At 36.9% G+C, this 25,796-nt stretch overlaps 2 protein-coding genes across 6 annotated transcripts in view; one reads left to right on the top strand and one right to left on the bottom strand.

Moving 5' to 3' along the window:
- RHOQ (ras homolog family member Q) overlaps positions 1-25,709 on the top strand; it is a 35,945-nt gene extending 10,236 nt beyond the window's left edge. Inside the window, exons 3-5 of one of the 2 annotated variants that reach the window (XM_026683691.2) lie at positions 15,356-15,520; positions 18,198-18,293; positions 20,259-25,709. In XM_026683691.2, the coding sequence (XP_026539476.1) occupies positions 15,356-15,520; positions 18,198-18,293; positions 20,259-20,414 (417 nt within the window). In that variant the 3' untranslated portion in view covers positions 20,415-25,709. The remainder of the gene's footprint in view (positions 1-15,355; positions 15,521-18,197; positions 18,294-20,258) is intronic. The other variant, XM_026683699.2, reaches the window with a different exon arrangement.
- The window catches only part of PIGF (phosphatidylinositol glycan anchor biosynthesis class F), a 23,901-nt gene continuing 18,706 nt past the window's right edge, over positions 20,602-25,796 (bottom strand). For all 4 annotated transcript variants that reach the window (XM_087962759.1, XM_087962751.1, XM_026683669.2 and 1 more), the window contains one exon: positions 20,602-20,958. In XM_087962759.1, coding sequence (XP_087818885.1) covers positions 20,845-20,958 — 114 coding nt within the window. In that variant the 3' untranslated portion in view covers positions 20,602-20,844. The remainder of the gene's footprint in view (positions 20,959-25,796) is intronic.

The raw sequence follows: 25,796 nt of genomic DNA, 5'->3' as shown, positions 1-25,796 counted from the left end.
ACCCAAATGTTTTTAGTCTTTCAAAAAATAGTTTCCAAAAGTCCCAAAGTCACCAAGCAATCCAAATCAACACAAACTGTTTCATTTAGCACTTTCTTCTTTTTATACTTTCTTCCTGGGGTAGAATTCAATTACAAAGTTCCAAAGTGTATTTTTAGAAGTTTTATTGCAGTTTATCTCTGAGCTTATAAGCTCCAAGCAGTCTCCTCCAGCAAAGTCCTAATATAAATTCTTTACCTCTCCCTTCCCACTTATAGCAAAAAGATTTTAATTTTTAATTCCTATGTTTAGAAATCTTTAAAGTCCCCTTGGCTTTAATTTTCAAATTTAATTACCTTCTGTTGCCAAAGCGGGTTTTTTCGATTTCCATCTGCTATCTCCGTAGGGAAGGAGAGTGAGAAAACAAACTTTCCTTTTCACTTTCATCCGCCGCTTTACGATCTTCTTAGGGAACAATGTATCTTTAAGAAAGTTGAATTTCCAGGGTATTTAGATGTTACTTGTTGTCCCGGTTCAGCCAAAATCTTTCACTTTCTCAGCTTCCTCCTGCACATTCTTGTCCGGCTGAAAGCTTTTGTGGCGGCCATTGCTGACCACCACTCCACCGCCTTTGGAAAAGGGAGTTAAGCCCGGCTTGAGGAGGGGGTTGCGATTCCCCAGACCCCTGCCCGGATCTCCCCTATCTTCAGTCACCTCTACGGGGTAACCATAGCCTCCAAATCTATCTGGATCGGGGGCACTCCAGCAGTGAGCGCAGCAGGAACCGCGCACGATCGCGGATTCCTGCCGCCTCCGAAGCCTTGCAAACTGGAAGTCCCCAAAATATTCTAAGTTTTTAGATTGAAGAAAATTAAAAAATAAAGAATATGAAGCTGAAATTATTTTTTTTCTTTAATGTTTAATGAAATCAATTAATGACTAATATATATTATAAATGGAAACTACTGTGTTCACAGATTCCAGCTTTGCTCAATTGTGCATCTGTAATGTATTCTATTTAGTTTTTGAACGTTGTAAAATGCTTTAGGACCGCTTTGCAGAAGATTTTTAAAACAAGAGAAATCACGTACTTCATGCTTTATTTGCTTTGTAAATGTTATTGCAACATCAGTTCAGAAGTTGTTATGAAAAGATGTAAGAATATAAATCCATACCACCAACCAGCTTTTCATCCGAAGTTTTAGATGCAGAAGTTTGGGGGTGTGAATGAAATGTGAGTGGGTGGATAAATACATGCATGCATACACATGTACGCACAAAGGTTCATTTTGTTGCTAGCTCATCCGCCTTATGGGTTGAAATATTCAAGGCTCTGTGGAGCAAAAAATAGCCACTTGTACATACACTTGCCGGTCAAGGATTCCTTATTTTATTCTGCAGCTGACTAGCTCCTATTTCTAGGAAGTGGGTGGAAAATGCCACTCTTTAGCGGACATAGCATTCTCCCATCAGTTCCTAGCAAAGGCAGGGTTTTTTTTCTATTAACAAAATAGAGTAGAATTAAGGATTTTTTTTAAAGACTTTCTTGATTGTATAAGGAAACGTAGTAATATATTTGGAGATGGTAGGAAAAAATTAAAACTCTGCAGTGGTCCACACAGGAAAAACAACTTCAAAACTATAGTTGGGTGTTAGTTTTTGGGGAACCAAGCAATATATCACAAAGTAATAAAATGGTTCTCTAAAATTCTTCAGCAGACTAGTTGCTAGCAATAACACTTGGACTTATATACCACTTTACAGCCCTCTCTAAGCAATTTACAGAATCAGCATATTGCCCCCAACAATCTGGGTCCTCATTTTACTGACCTTGGAAGGATGGAAGGCTGAGTCAACCTTGAGCCAGTAAGGCTTGACCTGCCAGCAGCCAGCAGCCAGCAGCAGAAGCCTGCAGTACTGCATTTCTAACCACTGTGCCACTTAATACTCAACAAATGTAGAGAGAAGGAAGAAAAAGACAGGGAGGAAAATAAAAATATGCAAGGATTGGGCTAGATATTGTGCCTGTGATGTCTATATTTTAGATTGCATCTCAAAATTCAGATTGCAGACTGATGCATTTTTAGGAGGTTGTGTTCAAATTTTTGGAAATGCTTTCAGATAAGATTTTATTGTGGAATTACCCTGTTACTTTTCCCAAATTTTATAATTTGGGGTATGGTAAGCTTCCATTTGTCTAAATACTTGTCCACTCCTTCCTCCTTGATATTTTTTTGCAGAAAGATCTGTTAGCAGGAAAAAGAATAAATGTGCAAAATATATTGAGTACTTATGGGTTAGGAAAACTCCCATTTAAAAATGCCCTGGAGCCAGGAATCAGTCAACTCACTAATGCTAGTCTTATTGTTTTCATAAGTAGTTTTTATTAATTTGAAAAGCATTTTCTTGATAAGCTATAAAGTCAGAAACACTTAAAAGATTTGTCAACATGAAGTCAGTGGAAAACGTGGATTTTTTAAAAGACATACATCAGCTAGTAGATTAGAGCAGGGGTCCCCAACCATCGGGTCCATGGACCGGCACCGGTCCGCGGAACAAGTCCTACCGGTGCTGGCTTGTGATGCCCGCCATTATTTGATGAAAAAAGCTTCCGTGAGCTTTTCCGGCAGAAAGCTCACCGGAAGCACTTTTTCATCAAAAAAAAGATGGTGGCGCCAGCTGATGCCGGTACCGGGCCGCAGCATAAAAAGGTTGGGGATCACTGGATTAGAGTATGCATTGTGTGTTTTCATCACAGGGGCGGCAACATGCCAATAAGATATTAACTTGTGTGATCTGCTCTAGGAAATTTTGGGTTCAGTAAAATCAAGTGACCAAGAAGGACATTTTGTAAACTAGAAAAGATTAATCAGGAATTATTTAGTGCATGTGAAGATGCAATAACTGTGGCTGCACAATTAAGTCTCTAAACCCACTTACAGGAGGTTGAATGTAAGCTACTTCTACAGGACTCCAGCTCAAGCGCATGTGTTCAATACACAGACCACAGAAGTTAGTTTAGGGAATCCCCTATGCTTAGGAAATAAAGTACTTACATGACCACAGTGTTCTTGGGCTGACTAACTTATGCAGGAGGTTGGTTTGGAAGCCCAAACTATGGCTCAAAAGTTACCAAATACCACTAGTATGAACCAGATTTTGGTGTGATACCTGAATTAATTTTTTATTAGAAGATTAGAGAGCAGGCATGCACACACACGGGAAAAGGACATTGATAAATTTAAAATAATTGCAGTTCGCAAAGAAATAACTGTTTGGTGGCTAGCAGAGTAGCAGCAGAGATGGAGCTAGTGGTGTCAGTGAGGCATTGGAAGTGCCCAGCTGTGGGTTTTTTGGGTAGTGATTCCTTCCTGACAATAGTGACATTTGGCAGTGATGAATTTAGAGAATGCAACAGGCTGACCAAGCTCTATGCAGGCTTCATGTTCTGCCGTACTTACTCCATGGCTCTCAAAAGGAAAATAAATCACCCCAATAATTAAAAATTACAATGATCTTATGTTAACTTGCATAAGCCAGAGCTTTCTTTGTCCCAAATTGTTTAATGTTGGTGTGTTGTGCGTGTTATTTTTGTAAGCATGTATGTTGAGATTATTACAGTCCATTCTCTCTTTTAGACTTGCCATAGTCTCCAACTTTGTCTTTATTTGAGTTGCAGCTTTAAAGATTTTGTGTTCGTTGTGTTTTATAGAAGATTATATACTCTTTATTCTCTTTATAATAAAGCAAGCCATGCTCTGGCTTTTCTGCAACACCATCAAAAAGCAACTTTAAAGCACTGAACTTCAGAATACGATAAAAGAGAGGAGTTGGATGAATAAAAGAGAGGAGTTGGATGAATCATCTTCTGAAGAATTTTGCAGGTCCTCATTAGTGAGTTATGCTGTGGAAAGAGATTATAATGTGGATCCAGGGCTGGGACTGTACCTCTCTTAAGCCGGCAACCTTGAGTATAGAGGAGTGTTTCCTTGTACCATTTTTAGCAGCACTAATGGTTACCCTTCAGCACAGGCTGGCTGGCTTTTTTCACTAGCTTTGACCAATTGCTATTTTTGGTTCGATTTCTAAAAACAGATGGTTTTGATTGAGAACCTTTGCTTCCTGCAATTCTAAGCAATAGATGGTTGGCAGTTCGGCAGTTACAAAATCTAGAGAAGTTTCTCAAGAGTGTGAAGCCTTGTGTAATATTTGATAACATTTGCCCAACCCGTTGTGTTGATACTTGGACTTTTTGAAGGCATTACCATAGTATAAAATAATACATTTAGAACGTTGAAAGAAACTGGAGGGAAAAGGAGAGATTTTTATCATTTGGCACGGATTGGAAGGGGATGGGAACAAGATTGTAACCAATTTATTCATTCTTTTACACAGGTTTTTAATTTTATCACCACCCATCCTTTTCAGAGAATCTGACCATTCTGTAATGACTCATGGAATGATAATTCTGTCAGCTGATTGTTACAATCTGGAATAATGAAAAAGTTTTTCTCTGTGCTGTTTCTTCTTTGTGCTGTGGAAGTCTTGGATAATTAAACATATGCCAAGACCTTACTTCTCTAGGGAAGCCACTGTCAATCCCTAGATTATCCTAGCTATATATGCCTTCCATTTTACAGATTTTGTCTGTTGTCTCTTCTAAGTAGGCAAGTAGAAGGTTTATGGAACATATTTTATCAAACCATTCTATCTGAACCTGAAACTGACATAATCTCTGTGTTTTCTGTTCCTTATATTCTATCTGTCCTGATATATATTTTAGGACCTATAGAACTGTATTTCATACTGCAGAATTTCTGGAAATTATAATTCCAATGCATCTGAAATTTGCAAAATTGGGGGAAAATAGAGTAAGAAATATCATTCAGACATTTTCCTAATCATCCTAATTATTAAGAATTGTATTACAATACTGTAATATAAAATAAAAGCAGAAACCTAAGAACAGAAAGAAAGAAAAAAAATGGAATTATAGAATTGGTGCCTAACAATGAAGGGTATCTTTAACATCTCTTAGTTTAGTTGCTTTTTTCCACATTAAACATCATAATTCATTTTAGCATACATAAGAGCTCCAAAAGACCTTAGGAAAAGGATGTGTATGTATGTGCATCTATCTATTTGAATATTAATAAATTATTTTTCTATGTTTTATGATCATCCTTCCATATTAAGAATGAAGGCCCCCATTGTAGTAGTGATAACACAATAATCTAAGCATAGCTAAATTGATTGCTATAGTGACCCAAATGAATAAATAGCTTTAGCTGTTACACAGGGGAGTCTCCCTTTGAAAAATGTCTAATGAGAATGGAGATAGAGATACAAAGGCAGTGAAAGCTGTTGGGAAACACACATATACAGGCTTTTGGGGGGGGTGAGTGGGGGGCCTTCAAAGCAGTGCTGACTCATGGTGATTGCCTGGACAAGTAGCTGCAGTTTTCTTGGCAAGTTTTTCAGAAGTGGTTTGCCTGCTTCCTAGGGCTTCCTAGAGTTACTGGCCCATGGTCACCCAACTGGCCTGGTGCCTTAACCATTACACCAAACTGACTCTACACACACATACACACACACACACACACACACACACACACACACACACACACAGAGAGAGAGAGAGAGAGAGAGAGAGAACTTAGGACATTGGGACATATATGACATATATCAGTTCAATTCCTGAAACAAAATTTAAGAAGTATAAAATTCATGAAGAATTTCAGATTAATCAGATTTTGGAAATGTCCTAGGTCACTATCTGACTTGTTGCTATCATTTTGAAAATGTGACTTTTTAAACTAGGTGCAGAAACCAGTCTTATAATGAAACTATTAAAGCATGGAGCTTAAAAGTTCTGAGGGGTCCTTGCTGCTCTCTGAGCTTGGTTGTTTTCCTGTAGACGTTTCCTTACCCAAACTAGTACTAAATAGTTTGGATATGAAACATCTTCAAGAAAACAACCAAACTCAAAAAGTACCAACCAAACTCAGAGTACCATTTTAGCCCTGAGCTATAAATATCCTCCATTATCAGTTAAAGGGTCTCTTTTAATTGCCAAGTTGTCATGATATTCTGGCAAATTGTCTTCCAAATCTCAGCATGAGATGTTTGCCCTTTTCTGATATATACAGAGAAAATAATTAATTCTATCTTTTTTTAAAAAAAAAAATCTTTAAGTAGTATATTTAGTGGCTATAAGATTATTTGAAGCCCTATGATGCTGTGTGTCTTTTGTCTGAGGTAACATTTGAAGTTGCAAGCCAGCTTTTAAAAGTAAACATTTTAAAGCACATACTTAAAGGCAAAAGTATATATAGATTAAACTACAATTAGGTGTTCCAGCTTAAGCATTTCCTGGGTTCTTTGTTACTTCCTTCTCAGCAAGTGGCAACAACTGGCTGACTATATCTAGGAAGCTAAGCAAGGTTTGGCTAGGAGAGTATTTGGATGAGAGAATTCTAACTATAATATACTAGAGCTGTTGATCCGACTGGAAAGATAGGTAAAAATAAACATCCTGGAAGCCAGCAATATAAAATTACTTCTGTGCATTATTGTTAAAATAATTATGTAGAACTGTCCATAAAATGGCCAAAAAAATACAGCCTGAAGGACACATAACTGAGTTTTTCAGGTTTCCTGTTGTCTGAAAATTCAGAAATAATTTGGGTACTATAGGCAATACACTATATGTTACCAAATTTTCTCCAATTTCCATTTAATGATGATGTTGATATATAAATGTTGATATATAAGAATTAAAACATGAAATAAACGTTATGTTCAAATTCTTTGTCTCCAATACTTTTTATGCTTCCTATTCCTTTCTATGTGGATCTTGCTGTGGACGTGTTTTCATGTAACTTGACGGGTACAATCAAAAGAAAGTAGGGCAATTGCTTCAGTCCTCTTTTCTGTTTACTAAGATGAACATAGAGGAGGGTAGCCCAGTTTCCATCGGATGACAGCCCACAAAGATTATTGCATGATACATCAATGGAGCAGTTTTACTTGTCTTTTTGTAGCTTTTAATTTATAGTATTACTAAACAATTTGTTTTCTTGCACAAAATAAGAACAAAAAATACCTGGAATTTATTTCACTATCCCAGGACCGTATTAAGTGAAAGATATCTACCCCACATATTTTCAGGGTGTCCTGCAGTGCACCTCAGTCCTTTCTCCAATTCTTCAGACTTTTCTTTCTTCTGCACCATTTAAGGATGGTCTGATATAGTCTAGTAATTTTTCTCAAGGAAGAACAGAGGTAGATTAGATGATATATGTTGAAGGTAATATATTGCACAGTTGCTTCCTTATGGAATACTTCTTGTTCTTTTTTTAAATTTTTTTTTATTAATTTTCAATAAACAAACATAGACAAACAAAACACAAAATATGAAAACATAAAACTTCTTTTTGGAAAGCGGCTTAGTCCCGGGTTACATCTTTTTGTACAGACTTAAATCAAATTCATGCTCACCTTATATACCATTTCATATCTTATTTAGCATTCTATATTTTCTATATGTCTTCTCCCCTCTTTTCACTCTCTTAATTCTATTTTATTTATTTCATCTCAATTTAAATCATTATACTTGTATTTTTTGTCCGTTCTTTTTCAATTATCTATTTATCTTTTCTCTTTAATACAAAATTTCTCCTGTAATCACTGGTTGAAGTGTGACGCCTTTCTATCTTTCCCCTAAATTTAACACTTAAAATAATATATAAATTCCATTCTGATTCTGCTTAGTACATTCTACGTACTACATTTTAAAATAAGAAAATACTTCTTGTTCTATTTAGAAGAAGGGAATTGAGTAGTTTATCATCTTTCTCTTATGAATTTATTTTGAAAAAACAGATGAATAAAGTATGGGGGAATATGGGAGGGTAGGTTCCAACAGAGAAACACCATCATTTTGGGTTTGATATAGGATGAATAAACTGTAAATGCTTCATCTTCAAACAGCCCAGTGTAGTACTGCCATGTGATGTTGGACTTGGGTTGTAGTGATTGGACTAGAGGAAATTAAGCAATGATGGTTTTTTTTTTTCAAATTGTGTGATTTAAAAAAAAGAATGCTGTGGATTGGAATGAAACTTTCTACTTCAAAGCACATGCTTTATCAGAGTCCTTTGCCAGTTTAGGATTTCCATACTTCCTCCAAAGAATTACTAAATTGTTCCATAGAATTGTGCTTTTAGATATCCAATGCCATTGAGAAAATTCAGTACAAATCAGACTACATGCTAATTTATAGAATTGATTTTTAAAACAACTTCCCTATATCGGAGCCCAGTTTAATTTTTTCCCTGAGAAAGAACAGGGGCATAGATTGAAATTCACTGAGCGGTTTGTCATCCTTTCTGTAGGCTCTCTTTGACTCTCAGTTATTGATTGTAGAGTTTCTGGCTGAGGATAATTTTCTAGGACAGGGGTGTCAAACTCAAGGCCCACAGGCCAGATCCGGCCCACAGGATGCTTAGATCTGACCAGCGGGACCACCCTGGAAACAGCAAAGGACTGGCCCGCGGTGTTTGTGCCAGCAAAAATGGAGCTTGGGAGGACCGCATGCAGCCGTACCAGGCTTTTTCGGCCGCGACAGCCTCTTACAGCTCTCTGCCAGCAAAAATAGAGCTTTGGGGAGGGGCACGTGTTTTCTCACAGTTCGACTTGAGTATATTCTTGAACTAGAAGCTTGAATGACTTCTTTCACAGCTCTTTTATTCTCCTTTTCTTTTCTCCTTTTCTCTTATTTTAATACAGGTAGTCTTCAACTTATGGCCACAAGATTTCTGTTACTCAGTGAGACAGTTGTTAAATGAGTTTTCCCCATTTTATTATCTTTCTTGCCACAGTTGTAAAATGAATCACTTACAGTTGTTAAGTTAATAACACAGTTGTAAAGCGAATCTGGCTTCTCCATTGATTTTGCTTGTCAGGTCACAAAAAATGTGATGATGTAGCCATCATAAATATGAAACAGTTGCCAAGCATCTGAATTTTGATCACGTGACCATTGGGATGCTGCAAAAGGTCATAGACATGGAAAAATGGTCATATGTCACTTTTTTCAGTGCTGTTGTAACTTTGAACAATCACTAAATGAATTGTTGTAAGTTGAGGACTACTGGTATCCCCTTTCCTTGCAGAAGAGTGGCTCCATCACCAGAATTACTTTCACCATCCTTTTTCATCATCCTTTTCAGTTCTCAAATATGCTTTTAGAGATACAGTAATTGGGGTTGTATACAGGTCTCTACGTATAGTAGTCTCAATAAAGATTTGATTATCTGCCCTCTCATGAATAAAGTCATAATAAATGATATGAAATGGTTTAAGGAAGAGAGGGAAGGCAGGAAAGAATAAATAATGCAAAAGGAGAAAGATTAATATAATTTTCTTTAGTACATTTGATAGAGATCGTTAATTTGTATTATTGTGGACTGTAAAAAGCTTGCCTGTGATCTCAGGAGAGAGTGTGCACAGACTTATGAGAATCTCTGATTTCACGGGATTTGAGGTGACCGTCCATTTACAGAAGATTGTATGATAGCTTTTTGCCCAATCTCTTGGATTAACCTCACGTGCAGAGCAATCCATTATGGGTTGTGTGTAATTAGGCCACTGTGCCCTTGGTTTAAAAAAAAGAATCTGCCATAGTGTTCTTTGCAAAAACAGCCACTGACTGATAACAGTTTTGCAGCTCTGCAGAAGTGCCCCCAGACCTATTTTGAGTACTGAAAATGAAATTTTCTGTTTGCAGATCTTATGTTCTGCCACATAGGTTACATCTCTCATAAAAAGATATATTTTTCGTTGTCATGGGAAGTGCTCTGTGTTTAATTGTCCAGTACAAAATTCCTAACTCCCAAGCATTTTTGTCAGTGATAATTTCTTTGGTTCTAAAGATAGTTTTTCAGATCAGGCACCAACATTGTTTTTGCTTAATAGAAAACAATGCACAAATTTATTACTTGGTGAGAGGTATGTACATATTTTAAAAAAGGGTATAGATACTGCATTGCCTAATATAGTTTGCCATATTTTGAATGACTAACATTGCTTTTTAAAAAGGAGCTAGGTCAATATAAGGAGAATAGATATATTAATAGCTATTGAGAGCTAAATCAAAATTCTGTTGAGCAGAGGCCATGTACCTGTGAGTATCAAATGAGTAAACAGATTAGATGTTCTTGTCGTACCCGTTAGCATTCCACTGTGCAACCAAAAACTGATTGTTGGTTTTGATACCTTTTTTGGTTTAATTCTTTTTTTTTCTCATCTGCTTTTGGAATGACACCTTTTTTATTTTATTTTATTTTTTACAATCATACATTTAAAACATTTAAAAAACAAACGAACATATAAACAGATATATATACATATATACATTTTGCAGCGAAAGTTGAGCAATGGTTACACATTTTTTTAACATTTTTTAACAGTGATGTGATCTGCCTTGTTTCAATACCTTCTTTGTTCTTTCAATGTTTTAGTTTCACAAAATGCTTTATGATTAAACGCACGTCTTCAATAACTTTATAACTTATCCAGTTGTCAAATATTGCCTTTTCTTTAACCATTCATAGCAGCAATTCCATGTTTTATAGTAATCACTATCTTGGTTATTTTTTAGTAGTTTAGTTAGGCTATCCATCTCTGCGCACTTGTGAATTTTTTTGATGACCATCTGCTCTGAAGGGATGGTAGACAATTTCCAATTTTGTACATAGCTTATTCTAGCTGCCGTTATAATGTGTAAAATTAAATATTGTGTAATGTGTAAAATTAAATATATTTTTTCCATTTTTGAATCTATCATACCCAGCAAGAAAGTTTCGGGTTCAAGTTTTACTTCTTGTTTAGTTATATTTAAAATCCAATTTTTGATATTTTTCCAAAACTTTTGCGCAAATGGACAGGTCCACCACATATGGAAATATGTTCCCTGGATGCAGTTACACTTCCAGCAGTTTGGGGAGAGGTTTGGGAACATCTTAGCCAGTCTCGCGGGTGGCAAGTGCCAACAGTACACCATTTTATAGAGGTTCTCTTTATACGAGGCTGACAAGTTAATTTGTAGTTTGTTTTCCAAATATGTTCCCACTTGTCTAATTCAATACTGTGGCCCACATTTTTTGCCCAAATTATCATACACTCCTTGACTGTTTCTTCTTTTAGTTTATAATCCAATAGATATTTATATATTTTACTAATCATCTTCCTTTCCTCTCCTTGCCAAATTTTATCTAATTCTTGGTAGGTCATGTTAAAGCCAAATTGTTCTTTATCTTTTTTGTAATGCGATTGTATCTGCGCATAGGGCCACCATGGTATTTCTTTTCCTAGAATTTGTATTTGATTCCTAGCTTTAACTCTCCGTTTTGATGTAATAAATCTTTATATCTTACAATATCACAAAATCTAAAACATTTGGATGTGTAACTGCCTCCATTGTAGATAACCACAGTGGGACCTTGCAGTAATGTACTTTTTTTACCTTTTCCCAAATATTTAGTAGCACATTCCTTATATAATGCCTTTGAAAGTGGTGTTTACTCTTTCCATCCCACATAAATGCGTGCCATCCAAGTTGGAGATCAAAACTCTCTAGTGTTAAGATCCTTTTGTTTATCAAATTAACCCAGTCTTTAAGCCAAGTTGCTATCGCAGCATAGTAATATATTTCAAAGTCTGAAAGACCAAAGCCTCCTTTCTTTCTATCATCTTGTAATAATTTATATTTTATTCTGGGTTTTTTCCCTTGCCATATAAATTTGGATATATGTTTATTTAGTTCTTAAAAAAAGCTTTTTTCCAACTTGATTGGCACCGTCTGAAATAGGAACAACAATTTTGGCAGAACGTTCATTTTTACTATTGCAATACGGCCTAATAGAGATATTTGTAGTTTAGCCCAATTATCTAAGTCTTTAAATATTTGGATTATATAACATATAATATATATATTTTAGAGCCCCAGGCCACCACCCCCCCAAATAAACACCCCCCCCCCCCCCCCAAATTCCCCCTTCTCCCCCCCCACCCCCCCCCCCCCCCCCCACCCCCCCCCCAAAAAAAAGGCCCCCCCCCCCCCCCCAAAAACCCACACCCCCACCAACCCAAAACCCCCCCCCCAACCCCCACCCCCCCCTTTTTTTTACCCACCAAACCCCCCCCCCAACAAAAAAAAAAAAAAAAAAACAAACCCCACCCCCCCCCCCCCCCCCCCCCTCCCCCCTATCCCCCCCCCCAAAATAAAAAAAAAAAAAAAAAAAAAAAACCCCCCCAACACACACAAAAAAAAAAAAAACCACCACCCCCCCCCACCCCCAACAAAAAAAAAAAAAAAAAAAAAAAAAAAAAAAAAAAAAAAAAACAACAGCTGCCCTAAAACAAACAATGGTTTATTTACTAAACCCATATATATATCATGCCAAAGCAAAGCTTAAATCACATTATGATTTAGTTTAAAGTATCTATTCAGTCATATTTTTCAAATAATTAATGCATATGTAAAGGGGATCAGCCTTTGTCATGTTTACATTTACCCATCAAGGTATCCCTTTGACTTGTGTAGATAGTAGATTTTTGAATAATTGATAAAGAAGTGATAAAATATTGTAAAGTCTACATATCAGCCTTCCCCAACCTTCTGTTGTCCAAATGTGTTGAAACAATCCCAGCATAGCCATGGTGCTTTGTGTATTGTTGGAATTGAATTCTAGTACAAGAGAGAAGGCAGCTTTAGCGTGTATCTTGAGAAATGAGGTCCTTTTTACAAGACTTTCAGTTCCTTAAATATGACTTTATCTTCAATCTAACAACAGTTTGAGTGTATTATTGGAATTGAATTCTAGTACAGGAAAGAAGGCAGCTTTAGCGTGTATCTTGAGAAATGAGGTCCTTTTTACAAGACTTTCAGTTCCTTAAATATGACTTTATCTTCAATCTAACAACAGTTTGAAGACAGTACTTTCTGAAAACAGATTTAATTTGCAATTATGGAGTTACTTTCAGATTTTGCTGTGGTTTCCATCCAGAAAAAATCATGTTTTCCTGGATATGAGACAAGAAAACAGAAAGCTAGTCTTAAAAACCTTAAAGATTACAATGTCCCAGGTGGCTTTTTTGTCAGATCAGAGGTTCACTGTCTTTTGTACATGAAAGTTGTGCTTTTTGGTTGTTCATGGCTAGTAGTCTCCATGAAATGGATGTTTAAAATGCTACGTGCTTTCAGCACATCCAATAACTGTAAATTTTATAGGTTGATTGTATTGTATGAATTTTTGTTTTGTGTGAAATCTGTTTTAGTTAACTGTCTCATTGGATAATCTTGAAAGTACTGTATTTTGAGAGGAAGAATATATTCTTATCAGCTACATATTTTACATCTTTTTGTTCTCAGTGACTTTTTTAAAAACAAAAACTAATATAAAAATATAATAATATAATATAATAACTAATATAAAAAAACTCTCTCTTCCTTATTAATTACTAAGTAAAATACATAGTTATGGCAGTATGGTTTCCATTCCATAGTACTACTTCATTTGGGAAATACTCAAAAATGGAGGTATTCTTAAATATAGGTTTGTAAACAATGAGATTCCCCAAGAATCTGTTCGGGGGCACTAGTCTTGATTCAATGAAGAATAATCTAGAATTAGGAATGAACAGTCAGGCTGTACAAATAATGGACAACATCATATTATTTTGAGCAATTAACAAAAAAGGGATAGTGAAGAGTTCTCAAAGGATCTCTGCAAATTAGGCTTTAAATGTCAGCTATCAGTGTGAGCGAGTGATACATATTAAGACAAAAAATCTTAACTTCACATATATGCTACTAGAGTAAGAACTACAAGTGACAGAACAGGGAAAGAACTTGGAGTTTATGATTGAGAGGTTCCAATAGAAGAGAATATATTTAGCTCAGGGTTGAACTGTGGTGGTCTTGCTGCTTCTGAGCTTGCTTGTTTGCTTAAAGCCATTCATTACCGAACTAAGTAACATCACACTGATGATGTTATCTAGTTGGGTAATGAAATGTCTGCATCTCAGATAGCACAGTAGAGAGGTTAACATACAGCTGGAATATGGAACATATGGAAGGAAGTAGAAATACATCTTGCAACACATTTGTATTACTCCTCTAGTGCGGCAGAGAGGCAGTAATAGAAGCAACATGTGAAAGAAGTGAAGCCAGTGTTTGAGATACCATATGATTGAAATGTATAAGATTATGAATGGAGCTGAAAAAGTAGACAGGGATTAGTTTTTATCCCATATAATAAGAATATCCAATCCCTTGCAAGGAAGCTGCATAATGAAACATTCAAGACAGATATATGATATGACAGATATATGATATCAGAAATTCAAACAATTATCACAAGATGTTGTGGCTGCTAAAGTGAATTACTTCAAAGAGGAATTAGATAAAGTACAACTATTGGTTGTGACAGCTGTTTTAGGCTATTTCCAGGATCAGAGGCAGCAAGTCCTGGGTATCAACTGTTAAGAATATCGGGACAGGGACCCATTGTGCTTGAGCTCTGTAGGTGGACTTTCTATTGGCATCTAATTGGCCATTGTGGATAATTTTGGTTTGATCCAGAAAAAAATGCTCTTTATTTATTTTGGTGAGGACCTCACCAAATAAACAAGCAGTTCAATTCACGGTTTTTGTCGTTGTTGTTGTTCTTTTAGACACTCCACAATATATATATATTCTTAAGTTTTTGGTACTTACATGTATGGCATTCAGCTTTGTTGGGTGTTTTCCCACGTCATTGTAGTTGTTCTTTTAAAGTTGTAGCAGCGTTTCAACAGATCTCATCTGCCATCATCAGGCTTCTGTATAGTGTTCATCTGTGAGTCAGACTTTTACAGTAAAAGTCTGACTCACAGATGAACACTATACAGAAGCCTGATGATGGCAGATGAGATTCTGCTGAAACGCTGCTACAACTTTAAAAGAACAACTACAATGACGTGGGAAAATACTCCTAACAAAGCTGAACACCCCACACACATATATATATATATATATAATTGTTTGCTATGTGTGAAATAATTCTTAAAAATATATCTATTATTCTATATATTGTAGAAGCCAACAGGGAAGGTAACTGATTTTTATAGTAGTACATCCAAATGGGCCAAAAGTAGGAGGAAAGGATAATCTGCAATATATTGGAAAAGGGTTTTAACGCTTAGTTTATTTAGCATGGAATACTAGGAATAGTGATTGCTTAAAAACACCAACATGTGTATCCATTAGAAATGACTGTGATCAAAATGCAAGATTTTAGTGAAAAGTAATAATATATCTGTCTGTCTTCAGGAAGACTATGATCGCCTCAGACCGTTGTCATACCCCATGACTGATGTTTTCCTCATCTGTTTCTCTGTGGTAAATCCGGCTTCTTTCCAGAATGTGAAGGAGGAATGGGTACCAGAACTTAAAGAATATGCACCAAATGTACCTTATTTATTGGTTGGAACCCAGGTATGTGGCTCAAAATATCTGTCTCTCTGTCTATTTATCTATCTCTATCTCTGCCTGCCTGTCCATCCATCCATCCAAAGTAGCAAGATATTTTCTTCTTCCTTTACAAAAGTACATGCATTGCTCATTTTTGCCTTTGAAATGTTATCAGAACCTTTAAAAATTACTGACATGTTCTTTCCTGTGTTCTTTACCTCTCTAACTCTACTACTATCAGCTCTCAAACAGATTCCTAAGTTCTTCTGGGCTGTGCCCTTTCTAATTTTTTTCTTGTGTCACAATGCCCTTCTCAGTATAGTGCCACTTTTCTTTTCCCCTGAACATTCTTTTCAAATCCATCCTTTCCCATGAAATCTTTGGCACTTACAATTCAGAAGAAGTCTAAACACCTATAATTTCCTCTTTGTAACATAAATGTAGCTTCTCCCTCTTTCCAGATCAAGCAACAGTTTCCTCACCCCTTGCACTATCCAAGCATGTAGGCTTCCATTTCTAGTTTGCAACTAAAATTACAAGAAATGCATCCAAAGCAATCTAATTTTAGAGCCAGAAGGGACAACTGGGAGCCCTCTAGTCCTTCTGTGATTAACACCATTAGTTGTAAACAGACCTTGAAAGATGAACTATGGAACCCTCCCACTGAAGAGAGAAAACAAAACTGCATCTTAATCTGCTTTTGTTGCTCTTGTTAGGGAACCAAGTCCTATCAGAATACCTGGGAACCAAGTCCTTTCAGAATACCTCCATTCCTTTTGTCCTCTTTATGGATTTTTAAAACTTCTTTCAGCATTTAAATTGAAAGCAAAGCTCTGTGTTTTGATGTGCTCTGCCTGTGAACCAAAAGGGTGCTTGCTCATAAACAATAAAGCAGCAATTATAGGATCCTGACAGCTGATTCAGACAAGCATGGGTATCACATGCTGCAGTTGAATGGAATGAAGAGTCTTGTGGCTGATAGATACATAGATACACATCTCTCTGTATCCTCTGGGTGAGAAGAATTGGTTCGCCCATTTTTACCCATGTGACACTGGCAGTCTGTGGCTCAGTGCCCAACATTGGTTTTCCAAATAGAAATGTGGGGGTACTCTGTTGGTAAGAATGTACCACCCTCCTTTTCAATCAACCCCCATATATGATTTCAGACCCTGCTTTTTTCTCCTAGTTTTTATTTGCAACTTATGTATCTTATCATTTCCGTCTTTTTTCCATCTTGAAAAGTTAATCATAAAATTAATTCTGAATTTCAAGATAGAGCTACATGCAGTGGGCATATCATCGGTAATCCTATTCTCTTAATTCCTGAAAATCAGGTAGACTTCATGCACTGAAAACAATGAGCAAATATTTTCATGTATTTACTGCCCTGCCATTGATGCTAGAAAGCTGGAAATCCCCGAATTCCTTTTCTGCACCAAGGAAATTTAAAATCGCTTGTATTCCTCATCCCCACCTATCCATTTTTCTCTGTGCAATATATCTAAATCAGGGCTGTCAAACTCCCGGTCCGTGGGCCAGATGCATCATGCGCTGGCCACGCCCATTTCCAGTTTAATGTGGGGGCGGAGCCCCGACATGTCACGTGACACTGCCGTGATGACATGAGTTTGATACCCCTGATCTAAATGATTTCTATGAATGAGTTGGCTGCAAAGCCATCAGCTCACTCTTACCTTGAAAGACCTGCTTGAATCAGTAGTAGGGAGCTCACAAATATAGAAACAAGCTAGCTCCATAGAACTGCAGCAATTTTAAAGGGCAAGTTTTACTATGGCTTTGAATATGCCACAGTTGAGCCAGAAATAAATTGGCTTGGCTCTCAACACATGAATCCTTGAAACCACAAGGTCCGTAATTTATTCTGAAGATACAAAGAGTATTTGTGTGTATGAAATAATACTTTCACAAGCACCAGTTTACCAGTAGTCATGCAGAGACACTTCCAGGCTCTCCCTCAAAATGATGTTCTGGAGACCTTGAAAATCTGGCTGTTTTCTCAGGTTCTGACTGAGATGGATGAAGACTCTTGCTGTAGGTGCATGATATGTGTGTTGTGCCTTTGGCTGGAATTGACATTGCTTACTTTTTAAAAAATGTAATTTGTACATATGTTTTCCGTAGTTGGTGGTGCCTAAGTGAAATAAATCAATGAACAAATATATAACTACAAATGGGCTGGGGAACATTTAGCCTTTCTTTCAGCTACCAATTTTCTTCTGCACATTTGCTCCAAACATTTTCCTTAATTGATTTCTGGTCTCAGAATAAACAGAAGAAAATAAGTAGGAAGATAAAAGAATCCCTGCCTCTCATATTCAAATTATTGACTTAATCTGAGCTTAATCTTCTTGTATGCCGGGCTAAAATTTTGGGGAAATGCCTTTTGAGGGCATTCTGTGGAAATGCCATAGGGCCTTTTAATTTGCACAGTTCATTTGAACCAGAATGTACCTTACGGAAATAGGCTTGAGATTCCAGTTAAAGCAAAGGTTATAGATTGGATCAGCCTGAGTTAGTGTGATTAAATCTCACCAAGTTCTAATTTAAACCCCAGGGTGCTGTGTGAGACATCAGCAGGCTACCTTGTATTTTCCTTTTTTGATAAAGTCTGTGATGTCAAATTTGATTTGTAACATGTAGAAGGAAGTGTACATGTCTTCTGTAACTTTCCTAACAGATCGATCTTCGTGATGATCCTAAAACATTAGCAAGGCTAAATGACATGAAAGAAAAACCAATATGTATGGAGCAGGGCGTTAAATTAGCAAAAGAGGTAAGCTGGAGATTTAAGAGTTCAAATCTTCTTGGTATTACTATATGTATATTATATTTCCCTTACCCTTATTTTATCTTTCTGTATGAAAAGACTTGCAGGATCAGCCCAATGTACAGGTAATCCTTGACTTAAATCTATTCATTCAGCAACTGCTCAATGTTACAGTGGTGCTGAAGAAATCGGCTTATAACCAGTCCTCGAAGTTCCGTTTGTTGCAGCATTCCTGTGGTCATGTGACTGCAATCCAGATGCTCAGGTGCCCAGCTGTCACAGTGTGCCATGTCATGTGATTGTCATTTGCAACCTTCCCTGTCATCTTCCCACAAGCAAAGTCAATGTGGAAGCTGCCAGGTAAGGTTGCATGTCACCTCAGTAAAGTTACTCCTGCTGCTTTTTCTCCTGAGGAGCCCACTAAAGAGTACAAAATCCTACGGAACTTGCACTCCATAGCGCATCCACACATCATAGCTCCTATCCACTACGTTGTGCACCCCCCTACCCAGCACGCCTCACCTGGACCACCACGTGGCACATTCCCACCCACCCACCCCACTTAACAACCCAAACATCTTAAGGTTGCAATGGCTGTCAGGAATGCCATCATAACTCAAGGACTACCTGTACTTTGAAAGTTGCTGTTTCATGGCAACAAGAAAGTGTATCTCCATGTAAATCCCTTTGAATCCTTGGATATAGAGGACATAACAAAATGTCCGGAAACCAACCCACAAGCTTGGAGAACACCCTTCACCCTCATAGAGGACATAACTCTAACAAGTAAATAAAAATATAAAACCAGCAGACATTAGTATAGCCTTTTCAATGAAAAAAGATCAGTCAAAGAAAAAGGGAAACAATTGCCCTTTAGTTCAATTATTTCCAGATAAACTGTATAACCACAATACTTCCCTAACCTAATGCCCTCCTGATATGTTATGCTACACATCACATTGATAACTGCAGACGACAAGGGCCATAAGGAAGCTGTTGTGGAGGATTTGCATTTAAACGAATTACAAACACCGATTTTTCTGCACATGCTTCATTTTTCTTACATTATCCCTAAAATTTAATACTGCGTTGCTCCACATTTTCCTCCATATGTGACTTCTTTGCAGACTTCCTGCATTTCCAGCTGCCAGTACTGTTTGGCATGGGCAGCATGTGCTCCCAAAATTCTAACTATGCCCACAATCTCAGAGAATAAACTTCTAGCATTTCTCTGTTTTTCAAATGGACCAGTGCCACTGAAAACAATGAGCAAGTATTTTCATATTTCCTTTTTTTCAGTGAGAAGGACCAGCAAGAATGCAGACTTTTATACTACATTTAAAGGCAGCTGTGTAAGAATTAAGCATATATAATCTTATCTGTTAATACAGCTATTTTTTTGTGAATAATATATAGTATTAAATGCTAAGTAAGAGTTCATTTAGTATTTTTCAATAATTGAAAGATAACCTATTTCAATATAAGACAGCGGAACACAGTGAGAATACATTTGAGAAAATTAAAATAATCATCTGAATTTTTTTAAGTCTCCAAAGTATAATATTAATATCAGGTGTGATAATGTATTTAGCCATAGAAATTTGTCTGAAATATGGTAATCCCTGTTTGTGCATTAAATATTAGTACACTTCATTTGCTTAACCTCTTCCTAAAGTGACTCAGATACAAATATACTGCCAAAAGTAAAACAAACTGAAAAGTCCAGTGTATTTAATGGTTTTTTTCCCCCAAATCCTGAATGTAATGAAAAGAATTCTAAATCTGTCATCAAAAGACAAACTTCTTTTTCTGGAAAGTAGAGTGCTAGAATGTTTTTCTCAGGGTAAAGACAAATCAAAAACCAAACATTGATGTTTCAATAAAAATGAAAGCCCCTTGAGTTCACTAATAGAGTTTAGGGAAGATGCCCACTGTCTATGTAGCTATTAAATGCATTTGTTTTCTTGACAGATAGGAGCCTATTGCTATGTGGAATGCTCAGCTTTAACGCAGAAAGGATTGAAGACTGTTTTTGATGAAGCCATTATAGCCATTCTAACTCCAAAGAAACACACAATGAAAAAGAGAATAGGTTCAAGATGCATTAATTGCTGCCTGATCACATGAGAGCTGCTGGGACAATAGCCACATGTACTGTGAAACTTGTGACATGTGCAAATATACACTTCAAGACAGCAACACCTTATTAAGAAATCCACTGATTGACAGGGAAGCGGATTTTAGGAACTGGCATTTGGTGAAACCCAGAATGAGAGGGAGCAAACCACAAATATGTGAAGAAGTAAGCACCATCTACTGTGAAGATTTTATTCATATGGGAAGGAATGTACAATCTCTCAGGGGTAATGTAGTTTAGGATATACAACAAATGTATGATCACATTACCAGTGCATGTTGACCATGCTGTAAAAAAAAAAAAAGAAGAGTAAAGCCCAACAATGCTCTGAAAAGATTTGGAAAGCCTTTTGCTTTGACCATAGCCCTGTGCAATCTTCATGGAATCTCACAATCAAAATGCCTTTCCTCCTTGCGCCAGTTATCTGCTTTTGTATGTAAGATGCTTCCTATTCGAATATATCCACAAAGATGCAATAAGGAGACCGGCCATGTAGCCAAAGGTGGCTCCGAGTGAACAGGAAATGGGCCACACCTGAAAGAAGAAAATGCTGCATTAGAAGAAGAAAAATATGAACTTCAATGAGCACAAGTTTTTGGTATAACTGAAAGGCATCAAAACGGGGTACAGAATACTTTGCCAAGCTTGATGTGCTTTTATCCAGAATGGTGGGGGGGGGGGAGGGTAATAGCCATCAAGCATGTGTTGGGAATATGAACAATTGTACAGTTTTTAAACTCCTGTGCATTAAAGTGTAACTAGCTGGTGGCTATTACATATGATGCTTGATCAGAACCAGGTAAGAAATATGTGGTGTATCTGTGATCAGAGCAGTTGATGTGTTCTTATTTTCCAGTTAACTTGCTATTTGTTTTTTTAAGCTGCTCCTTCTCCCTTCCCTACTGCATTCTTTCAGTCCTAGGTAGCTGGTTAACAGATTTAATATTGAAGCACAACAGAACGAAACATATTAAAGGAGACATCAAAGGGAAGGGCAGGGGCACACATCATAATGACTGCTTTGTGCAGTGACAATGAATATTTGAAGACAGAGTTCTGCTATCATGCTAGAAAGCATATTGAATTAGATCTGACCATCTATCTTCTGTGGATAGAAGGTTCTCTATCATTGGTGACTTCTGATCCAACAGAAGAATCCCTGTAATAAAATGGAAGAACTGCTGGTCTTTCCCAATTCACTGCTTTACCTGCAGTTTTTTGAAGCTGCTTATGGTCCACAATATTTGGGGAATGAAACTGGGATCTATACCAAAATGCCTCCATTATACCACCAAGAGAAATCTGAGCAGAAGTTGGTTCAGGGAATGGCCCCATGGTTGGAACTAGATCCAGCCATCATTAAAACAGTTGATCTCTCTTTTTTAACTCTTCCTACCTCTAGGTGTTGTTCTCGAATTTAATTGGCATCAATGAATTCCTAAATTATTGCTGCTTGTGTGTTATACGTACATTTAGAATTCCAAGTTGGGTAGATAATGTGGAGCTGCAGTTAATATCTCAATATTTCTCGGAGTTTTGTCAAGATTTGAAACATTTAAGGATGAAAATCCTGGGAGCAGTGTCAGATTATTTATGTGGAATTCCCTACTCAGTATTACACAGCTGAAGATATAAACATAGCAGCAAAATCCCCCATTTGTGTAACACTAACTGAATTTAAGCCTTAAAACTATACTCCAAGATCTGTTTGTGATGGGTGAAATCAGAAGTAGCTAGCCAGACCCACCCATAACAAAATAAGGATACTATTCTACTTTTTACAGTATGTAAGAACTCAGGCTATAGTCAGAGACATAATTAAGCAAGCCAGCTAAATGATAAACTGAAATAGAGTCTGAATAAAACAAAATAACTTTACAGAGAAAAAACCTACTTGTTATTTTAAAAAAATCATAGCATAACCTAGAGAATGTTTCAGAGTGCGAAAAAAAAAATGCTTCTTCCAAGATAGGGCTTGCTTCCTAAATTGTGTGTGTGTATTACACACACACACACACACAAATAAGATTAAAAAGTTGGTCAATTATGCAAGGTACCATTTTAGCAATAAAACAGTTTTGATTGGTTTTACTGATTAACTCACTAAATGTCCGTGTAATAAAAATGAATGCATTGCAAATGAATGCTGCTTTAAATTCCACTGGACATGCAATCAATTGAGTTCCTTAATTAGACACGGCATCATTTTGATCATTTTTCTCTCTTGAAGTGAAATCCAGTCCAAGCTGGATTTATTTGGGCAAGACAGGAAATATTTGATGCTTAACAATAGGTGGAATTATAAAAAGAGAATTTTTATACATAACTCTAAGGAGGCGCTTTCCTCTTTCATTTTTGCTGCTCAGTAATGACAGCAAGAAAGGATTGCTGGCACAGAAGGAATGGATGAGTTGAGGTTTAACAGGACTACATTTTTATAATTATGAATATGTCTCCTGCAGCTGCAAATTCATTGTTAAAGCATTTTGAAAATGGTATAAATTTTAAAAATGGTGTGAGTTTATTAAGGAGCTTTCAGATTTGAAATTTACAAGCTATAAATATAAAAACATTTCAGTGAATATTTGAAAGGACATTAGTCTCAAGCAAGCTACTTGTTTTGTTATAAAAAATAAAATTAATTGCAGATAGGAGTATTTGCAGAAATGTAGATAACATGAAAGCACATTAAGTGGCATTCGCTCACAGCTCTTTTGCCTGAGCTCTACATGTGAGAAAAAAGAGGAATGTCTAGTAGTTCAACTCTTCCTTCTTGCTCTGGTTGCTTCCTCCACATTGAAATCAATTGTTCAAAGATTCTGTAACCCAGGGAGAAGTCTTGCTGTACAGCTACCCTTCATATATGAGAATAATGAAGGAAGGGTTTGCCCATCCCATCCTACATACACACATACACACACACACACACAAAACATGAGAGTCACTGAACAGGGCTACATCTTTCTTAAACAAGCCTACATTTATTTCCACTCTGCTGAGTTTGCCGACTCTCTTAGCAAAGGGATTCTCAACCTATGGATGCAAACTGCTGGCACAATAGCCTTCCTTGGCATGATTCACATTCTGCTCTAAGCTAGCTACTCTAAAATGATTCTTAGAATGATGACCTTGTGGCCAAAACCCAACTTTGTGCAAAGACACAGCTCCTGCACACACAGCCATTGCATGTAGTATAAATAATCTGAACAGGGAATGTTTTGCTCTCACTTTTGGAGTTGCAGATATAACATTGCAGCAATCACAGTTATCTGCTCCAATCCTAACGTTATCACTGTATGTTCTTAATATGGACGATATGCAGCGATCCATACCATTTCTATGGTATTAAAAGTATGCACAGATATTTTCAACTATCATCCCGATGTCAGTGGGACCCCTTGGTACAGGGATGTCAAACTCGTGGCGTCGCATTGTCACATGACGTATCACGACTCCCCCCCTCCCTGCAAAAACGGGGATGGGCATGGCCAGCGCGTGATCCATCCAGCCTGCAGGCCACAAGTTTGATCACCCCTCCTGCCTTAGTACATTCTTTCAGCTATTTTCATGTAATACTCTATGATTAAATCTCTTAGGACAACAATTCCCATGGTTCTCGACCATTGTGATTAGGGATTTGGCTCTTGCAATGAAGTACATCCAAAGAATTGTACATCCAAGCTTGAAAACTGATCTACCTGCTTGGGAGTTCATACAGACAACTATTTACTAGAATTTATTTTATATATGTATAAGGCAATGCCCAGTTAGACAAACCAGAGAACTGCTATCCAAATCCATGAACTTTTAACTTTCTTAATACCAATGGTTTATTTAGATAAAGACTTTTAAACATTTAGGAAAAATTAACGATTAAATTATTTGATTAATGAATTGACTTCAGTTCCAAAACCTGTTTGTTCAAATAGTACAACAGAGGTCATCTTTTAATTCAAATGAAGAAAAACACTACGCTGCAATTTATCTGTCCTCTTTTGTAGAATGCTGTAGGTCCAGGCCATCTTTACAGTGCCTTTTGCTATGCTAAGGTACAGGTACACACTGTACTTCCTTAACCCTTCTAAAAGGCACAATTTACAATCCTTTGTCCTTCATCATCTTCTTTATTCATCTCCTGGACTACAAATGAAATGTAATCCAGGCAATATAATGCAAAACAGTCTGTGTGTGGGTGGCATTTAGCTCCTGTCTCCTCCAACTTGCAATATGCACGCATACCAACAAATTCTAGAATATCTTTCCTTACTGTTGTTTTGGAAAGCCAGTTGACAGATATTTGAGATATCGTCCTATTCTACCTGGGGGAGAGGAGGGGTCCAGGTTGATGAAACTATTTCAGTTTTGAAAAGAACAGGCAGGAAAAAAGAGTCAACTTATTCCATATGTTCTCCTGGCTGTTAAATTTTCCATCATATTCCGCAGGTAGTCCTCAATTTACAACCACAATTGGGACAAGGAAATTCCTCGTTAAGTGGTATGATTGTTCAGTAAATAGGGACTGCACCCAATTTTAAAACTCTTTTTTTTTTTTTTTTTACCGTGGTTGTTAAGCAAGGTATCATAATTTGCAACCTTCCCTGCTGACTTCCCTATTGACTTTGCTTGTTGAAAGTCACCGGGGAAGGTCACAAACAATCAGCACATGACTCCAGACCACTGCAACCACTGTAAATACATGACGGTTGCCAAATGCCCGAATCACAATCATATGACTTGGGATGCTGCAATAGTCATAAGTGTGAGGACTGCTTGTAAGTCACTTTTTTTCAGTGCTCGTAACTTTGAACAGTTGCTAAACGAATGGTGGTAAGTCAAGGACTACCTGGGATACATCAAGCCAGCTCCTTTGTTTTTGTAATCTGTTTTGATTTGATCTTTTGTGCTTAATCTTCATATCACTAAATGTGCATTTAATGTTATATATAGCATTATTTGGAGGTTTTCAGAAGAGCAGTTAAAATAATAGTATGTTCATGAGGTGCCTTAGGGACTCTTACTGACCTTGCCTTGGCCTTTTATTTACAGCCTGAGAAAGGTCACCATTTCAATTTGTCAAGCCTGCTTTTTCAAACCAAAGATTTGCTTATTCATGTTCAGTAACATGGCATTGTATATTTTCTGCAGAATGTTAAATAGTGTACTAACATACTGCGTTATTTCGTCTGGTGAAGGCTGAATTTTTAACGGACATTTTCTTTCGAAATAAATTCAATCTCTTCAGGAATTAACCAGACATTAAACAATAATAAAAATAATCTAGGCAATTGTGTATTAGTCTTTGTATGCAAAACCTGTAACATTCATTCCGCTTATGTCCAACATATTTGAATCTGATCAACTACTGTTAAAAA

Source organism: Notechis scutatus, chromosome 1 (genome assembly GCF_049901735.1).
Source record: "Notechis scutatus isolate UNSWTSFEM ecotype Mainland chromosome 1, rNotScu1.2, whole genome shotgun sequence".
In the NCBI taxonomy this organism is placed as follows: domain Eukaryota; kingdom Metazoa; phylum Chordata; class Lepidosauria; order Squamata; family Elapidae; genus Notechis; species Notechis scutatus.
This window is presented reverse-complemented; position numbering and strand designations above follow the sequence as displayed.